This window comes from Hesperophylax consimilis, chromosome 16, assembly GCF_061612785.1.
Source record: "Hesperophylax consimilis isolate HC1 chromosome 16, BYU_Hcon_1.0, whole genome shotgun sequence".
NCBI classification, from domain to species: domain Eukaryota; kingdom Metazoa; phylum Arthropoda; class Insecta; order Trichoptera; family Limnephilidae; genus Hesperophylax; species Hesperophylax consimilis.
In genome coordinates this window covers 30,232,419-30,239,964 of record NC_142851.1, presented here as the reverse complement: position 1 = coordinate 30,239,964, position 7,546 = coordinate 30,232,419, and the positions used below count along the sequence as shown (strand labels likewise).

At 38.0% G+C, this 7,546-nt stretch overlaps 1 protein-coding gene across 1 annotated transcript; it reads left to right on the top strand.

The window, feature by feature from the left end:
• On the top strand, positions 1-6,365 carry LOC149417021 (uncharacterized). Its single transcript, XM_089640733.1, has 3 exons — positions 1-85; positions 2,503-4,984; positions 6,145-6,365. The coding sequence occupies exons 2-3, from the start codon at positions 2,503-2,505 to the stop codon at positions 6,168-6,170; spliced, it is 2,508 nt and encodes an 835-aa protein (XP_089496859.1). The 5' UTR covers positions 1-85; the 3' UTR covers positions 6,171-6,365.
• Positions 6,366-7,546: the final 1,181 nt, after the last annotated feature.

The window sequence follows — 7,546 nt, the reverse complement described above, 5'->3', positions numbered from 1 at the left end:
ATTTAGCCATATACTTTGTGAGTGTTGCTCTGATTCTACGCATGACCATTATTGGTCGACGGCACCACCCACTGAAGAAAACAAGGTACGAACAACTTCTATAATAAGATGTAAAAATATCCCTCAAAAATCTATCCTATTATTTAGTATGTAAAGTTTAATATCACCTGAAAAATATTTCAAATCATTTGTTGAGTTGTCTAATGTAATCTGACGGCTCCCGTTGTCGAGGGGTAAGGCTCTCGACTAGCAAGCAGAAAGTCGCGGGTTCAAATACAATTAATTTTGTATTATTTCACAATTTATTCATTTAAAATAATATTTAATATATTCGCACCACGTTACTCTCAGTATCAACCTGGCGAACAACCATCATTGACATTTGAAACTTTGATTGAATTGGCTTTAGCCGTGTTTGGTGACCAGATCTGAATAGTCAGGTACTCCTCCACCTTCCCCATCTCTTTCTCCTATCCACCACCTTCAGCCTCACAAGTTGTGAGTCACAACTTACCCCAATTGGGGATGCCATAGCCTCGCTGGCTCCAGACGGTAGGGAGTAGTTCGGACTCTTGTGAGGTATTAACGTAAAAAAACAATTTTCCTTTCTTGAAGAAAACACGTTATAATTGTGCACAAGTATTTAATCGAATTTTATTGAAAATTTAGAAGATTGGAAAATTATAACTTTATTTCAATGCACTCGGATTTTATTTGAATTTGAGAGTCATTTTCAAAATTGGAACTGATTGTGTAAAGAATTCAGAGAAGCAATAAACTACCTACACATGATATTAAAAAAATTTAAAAGAATTATTTTAATTTTGTTTTTGAAAAGTGAACTTATTTGTTTAAATTACTTACGATTAATCTTCACAATTAAAGTCAGTTTGTGTGATTTTTCAAGTGTCCGCGCATTTTCTATTTTTAAGAAAGGGTTATTATTTATTATAAACTTGTTTTACTAAAGATATTAATTCGAATCGGAATTTTCTGATTGTTTATAATATGCCAACAAGAAGACAATATTGGCGTCATTCAAACGAGAGTTTTAAAAAAAAATCAGAAAAACGTTCCGTGATATTTAAGAATTAAAATGTTCCGTGACATCTAGGAATTAAAATGTTCCGTGACATCTAGGAATTAAACCCGGGTCCCCAGTCTAGCCGGGTTTGGGTTCTCTGCGTTAACAAAGTGAATATGATGTTGGTAGTTCTTGGTAGAAGTATGATTCATTTAAATATGTCCGAGGGGGATGGGGTCGGGTTAGCTCAGTGATAAAGTAGTATACCACGATCCGCTCTCCCCAGCTCGCGGCTAGCATCCTGGAAAGGACGAATTATTAAGTAAGGAAATCAGTGTTTAAATTTTCTATTTAAAGTGAATCATTTTCCATACATTCTGATGGCAACATGCTACAACTAGCGCCTCCTAGCAGCCTGAACTGTGCGCTATGGTTTTCTTTCATACATTTTGGTTAACAACCAACGGTTGATCATTCTAGGTAGTTTTGGTTAACACCGGTCGATCAATGTAGGTGGTTTTGGTTAACACATATTTCCACATATTTTTAACGCTGTTCATAGTTTGTAAAAATACCCCAATATCGTAATTGACATAATGATGGATACTCGCTGAAAAAAATACTTGAAAAATTACAAGACTGTTGATAAACTATATCCTTGTCCAGTCTCACTTGTGACCTGAGGTCAGGCTATTTATTTTATATTTATTTATTATGGTTAAAGCAATATTTATGTTTTGCTTTCATACTATAAAATTCTTATTACAATGGAAGATGCTCAAAGGAATTAGCGTCATTGATCCCTTCGTCACCGGTGTATAGTGTATAGACGGGAAACTCGCCAAACGCCCGCCTAACATCGATGTACATTAGTCACTTGGGAACGGGTCGTTTATACGACTCGTTCTTGAGTTAAACAAGTCGGGCATTGGAACGATTTGCCGGCGTCCGTGTTTCATCTCTCCCATATTCACTCCTTCCTCTTCTCAAAAAGACCCAGAAGAAATGGAATGTATAGCTGAGCAGTGACCTTCTTGTCAAAAGAATCAATGTATAGATGAGCTGTGACCTTTTTGTCAATATAATCAATGTAATAATATAACCAGCCGCATTCCAGGAGAAATCCGGAATAAATAACTTAGCTCTGACCTTTTTGTCAATATAATCAATATAATAAAAAAAGTTGTACAAATAAGTAACAATCTATTGTCAAATTCATTTTGTTATTATAATTATTATATAGAATCGCAACATTGCTTAATATCGTTTTAGCTATTAATAGTAACATATCAAATAGCACGGTACATTTCAACCATTTCATTTCTATTTCTTTCCACTTCCCACTTGCTTCAGCCTCACAAATCATTCCCCTAATCATTGCTATATCCTCAATGGCCACAGGGTCCAGGAGATGGAAGTCTAGAAATATTATCTCATTTTTAGAAAGCAAATGTAGAATGTCCGTTGGTGTGTTTCAGATGGTGAACTTCCTGATGATAGCGGGACTGGCGGCCGCTTGCTTTGCGGCAAGTGTAGGCGCCCAATGTACCGGAACTGACTTCCGATCTTGCCTGAGCGGCTCGTGTTCTTCTGCTCTATGCGCCACCAACCCCGCCGTCTGTAACAACTGTCCAGCTGCTCAGGTCGCATGTCCAGCTGGCACGATTTATAGAAATGGACAGTGTGAAAGTCTCACTATCACTTGCCCAGCAGGGTCGATAAATCAAAATGGAGTTTGTGTAAGTATTCAGTCAACTTGTCCACAAAATACAGTGCTCAGAAATGGACAGTGTGAATCCATCATCATAAATTGCCCAGCAGGGTCAATAAATCAAAATGGAGTTTGTGTGAACATTCAGACAACTTGCCCACAAAATACAGTATACAGAAATGGACAATGTGAATCCCTCATTATCTCGTGCCCACCGGGATCGTCTAACGTGAATGGCGTATGTGTGAGAGAGGAGGCAAGTTGTCCACAGAATACCGTATTAAGAAATGGACGCTGTGAATCCACATACACCTCTTGCCCAGCAGGGTCAACTTATCAAAATGGAGTTTGTGTAAATACTCAAACAACTTGTCCACAAAATACAATTTACAAAAACGGACAGTGCGAATCCCTCATCATCACTTGCCCATCAGGGTCGACAAATCAAAATGGAGTTTGTGTCAATATTCAGACAACTTGTCCACAAAATACGGTGCTCAGAAATGGACAGTGTGAAAGTCTCACTTTCAGTTGCCCAGCAGGGTCGACAAATCAAAACGGAGTTTGTGTAAATTTTCAGACAACCTGTCCACAAAATACAGTGCTCAGAAATGGACAGTGTGAATCCACCATCATAAATTGCCCATCAGGGTCGATAAATCAAAATGGAGTTTGTGTAAATATTCAGACAACTTGCCCACAAAATACAGTATTCAGAAATGGACAGTGTGAATCCATCATCATCTCGTGCCCACCAGGATCGTCTAACGTGAATGGCGCATGTTTGAGGGAGGCGGAAAGTTGTCCACAGAATACCGTATTAAGAAATGGACTCTGTGAATCTACATCTACCTCTTGCCCAGCAGGGTCAACTATTCAAAATGGAGTTTGTGTAAATACTCAAACAATTTGTCCACAAAATACAGTTTACAAAAACGGACAGTGCGAATCCATCATCACCACTTGCCCACCAGGGTCGATAAATCAAAATGGAGTTTGTGTCAATACTCAGATAAGCTGTCCACAAAATACAGTATATAGAAATGGACAGTGTGAATCCAACATTGTCTCGTGCCCACCGGGATCTTCTAGCCAAAATGGAAGATGTGTAAATGATGAGGTAATTTGCCCATCGGGATCATCGAAAATAAACGGAATATGTACAACTGATGTGGTAAATTGCCCATCGGGATCATCGAGCCAAAATGGAAAATGTGTAACTGATTTGGTAATTTGCCCATCGGGATCATCGAACCAATACGGAAGATGTTTAATTGATGTGGTAACTTGCCCACCGGGATCATCGAGCCAAAACGGAAGATGTATAACGGATTCGGTAATTTGCCGAGCGGGATCAAACTACGAGAATGGTCAGTGTGTGCGTGAACCAATTTGTCCAGCCGGTTCATATATGGATGGATACGTGTGTATTCGACCAAGTCAGTGTCCTCCAGACACATATTTAATGAATAATGAATGCGTACGCACTTCTAAATGTCCAGATGACACAATCGAGAGAAACGGAAAGTGTGAAAAACCCGTTACTACAATAAACTGCCCTCTTGGGCAATATTACACAAGTGGAGGGTGTAGGTTACGCAATACAGAGCGTGTTACTGTAGAATCTACGCCAACTGTGCAAACACCCAATTATAATAATTTAATAAATATTACGAACTTGGTCAATAATACCAACACTGTGAATGTTACGACAAATATCAATGGAACGAATATAAATAATATCCATTTGGGTTCTCATGCCATTTCGGGAAATGCGTTGAACGAATCAAATAGCAGCGGAGGGGGATCTGCTTCAGAAAGAATAGTGGATCGTCCATACCCCGTGGCCAAACCTTACCCAGTTCCAGCGCCTTATCCGGTTCTACGGCCGTATCCAGTTCCAAAGCCGTATCCAGTAGTCGTGACGAAGAACGTTCCTCAGCCGTATCCGGTGATGGTGACAAAACGGGTTCCCGTGCCGTATTCAGTTCCTCGGCCGTATCCGGTGGTGGTGACGAAACAGGTTCCCGTGCCTTATCCAGTTCACCAGCCAGCTCCGATGCCGTCTCCCTGCTCCTTCCAAGGGTGCGCGCAGCCGCCTCTGATGCCGTCTCCCTGCTCTTCCCTCCAAGGGTGTGCGCAGTCGCCTCCGATGATGTTCCCCCCCATGATGCAGCCCCCCATGGACCTATCCGTACCTCTAATGCAAGGTGGTTGTGAATTCGGCAACTGCGGTCAATCTACAATAGGTATGACTGACCATATAATTATAAAAGCTCTCTAACGTAGGCAAAACGACATATAGTGTGCTCTCTCTATAACAAAGGAATTTTTTTTGACAAACTTGTAAAAAAAACTATTAGCAGCATTCCTAGATGATAATAAAGTATTACATAATAATCAGTTAGAATTCAGAAAATCACCCATACATGCAAAATTTACTTCAATTGTGTACGATTCGTTATTAGATAAATGGTAAAAAAAGTGCTGGAATATTAATTGACCTTAGGAAGGTTTTCGACAGTATTTTGCACCAGAAAACTATTGAAGAATATAATGGTCGGGATAATGTTAACCGATTAAAACCTATCAAAAAGTGTGCAGAAGAAATTTTCCGATTTTGGTATCCCTCTTGAGTTTCCTTGGACCAGGGTTATTTATTATAGATGTATGTAGAGCCGGCCTTGAGCCAAGCGGCTCGTGGCTTGTCAAAACAAGTAGACGATCAGGTAATCATTTATATTTGGATGACTTATATTATATCTAAGAGCACGCACCTTTTTTAAACTATGAAACGTAAATACATCGATACATTACCATTTTATGTACATTTTAGTATTATTTATTTTTTGATCTCCTTCAAATCCGTTGCGCTTTTGTAAATCCTTAAATATTTCATGGTCTTACATGGAAGCATATTCACAAACAAAGTAATTCAATAAAACTTAAAAATAACATAATTTATGCCTACCAACGGTGTCGGATGGGTATTTTTATGTATTTTATACTCTCGCTATTATTTCATCATCAATATTTTGTTTTCTATTTTATCATTTACATTTTAAATATTTTTGTAAAAGCATTTTACCAGCGGAACCTTCACTGGTTGATGCAACAAAGTAAACATTCAATACGTCAAAATATATGTGCAACTGTGTGTTTTCCCAAATAAAAAGTTAATATTATGACAAACGATGGCCATTGAACCGGTTATCTGGGGACCAAAGATGATCTCCCACTCGAACAAATAATGTTTGGCAATGGATGGGGAAATTGTAAGGTCAATTTTGTTCCCACCCACTTCTGCTCTCTTTGCCTACGTCGAACTCTTTATCTCCCATATACTTAGGTACCGGTTTGTTTGGATTCTTAATAAGTACCTATCTAATAACACTTTATTTTTTTACAGGTTCCGGGTGCACCAATTGCCTTTGAAAAAAAAAATTATCTACCAAGGTCACTGATAATTCAATAGTCATTTTGAGGTTAAAAATATTGAAGAAAATAATATAATATGATGATTATTATTTAAACATGTAGTTTTTTATTTGCTAATTTAATAAATGAAGAATATATTATTATATTTAGAAATGAAGGTATGTTAAACAAGTATGGATAAAATAAAATAAATACATTTCTTACTCGCTTTTTTATTTTTCTTGGAAAATTGTCACCTCAGTTGGGCAAGGTTCTGAATGACATTTTTTCTTATTTATTGGTAAATCTTCACTTCAGTTGGACAAGGTTCTTAGTGACATTTTTTTCAAAAATTACATTTGAATGCAAAACCACTTCTTTTGCTCATTTATTTAACTAAAATATCTTTTAGAGCCATCGGGATTGTATTTCCATAAATACTTGAATGATGAAGTTCTATCGTAATTTAATGCTTCCATTTATTTGCAAACTTAGACACATCATATCTCAGAACAAGATAAAATGAAACCTTGTCCATCTGAGGTGACGAAATAAATAGTGGGAAGTGAGAGATATCTGTTGAAATATAGAGAGTAGTGATCTCACGATCATTTGTGGTTCCAAGTTTTTACAATAGATGTCAGCAATATGCGCATTTGCCACCCCCATAAGGGAAAGCTAAAATTATTATGCAATCCATTGAAGGGAATGGTTTTATTTATGATTTATGTCATCGAAGATGTAGCCTACACACAGTATACATACGCAAATAGCGATGCCATACCTACTGCTAAGTAGCGCCCTTCGTGGCAGCCGGAAGCGTCATGCCGTCTTCAAACCGCTTTGTGTTTTTCTTTTTTTAGTATTTTTAAGGGAAATGAGGCAACATCCCTTTGAAATTATTTAAAAAATCAGTGAATCATGATTTTAAATTAACTTACCAATCAGTAATCAGAACTTTATAGTAATGTGATTAGAGTGCAGTGTGTTAAAAATGAATAATTGAAAATTGTGCTAAAAAATATTCGAAATTCGTTGAAGTTGAACTTGGGACGAGAATCGGTAACTGTAGGTACGCCAGATATTTTCAATGGAATTCTTGGAAAATCTGAAAGCCCTAACAAATGCCCAGGGTTATTTATTATCCCAACCATCGCCTTTTATTGCGGGCACATTGCAACACTAACAACACAAACATAATCACCGGGAACAATATTACATGAAGATGGACTTGCCGAACGTCACAGCGGAGCTGCCAAGGTTTGTTATCTATGTGAGGATATTGTGTCAGCGCTCTATTAGCAGCAGACACATACCTGGACGGATGACGAACCTCGTGCTAGCACTGTTGGTGGATGCGGTGCACTCTCTCGCTGCAGCAGCTTGTCCAGTTT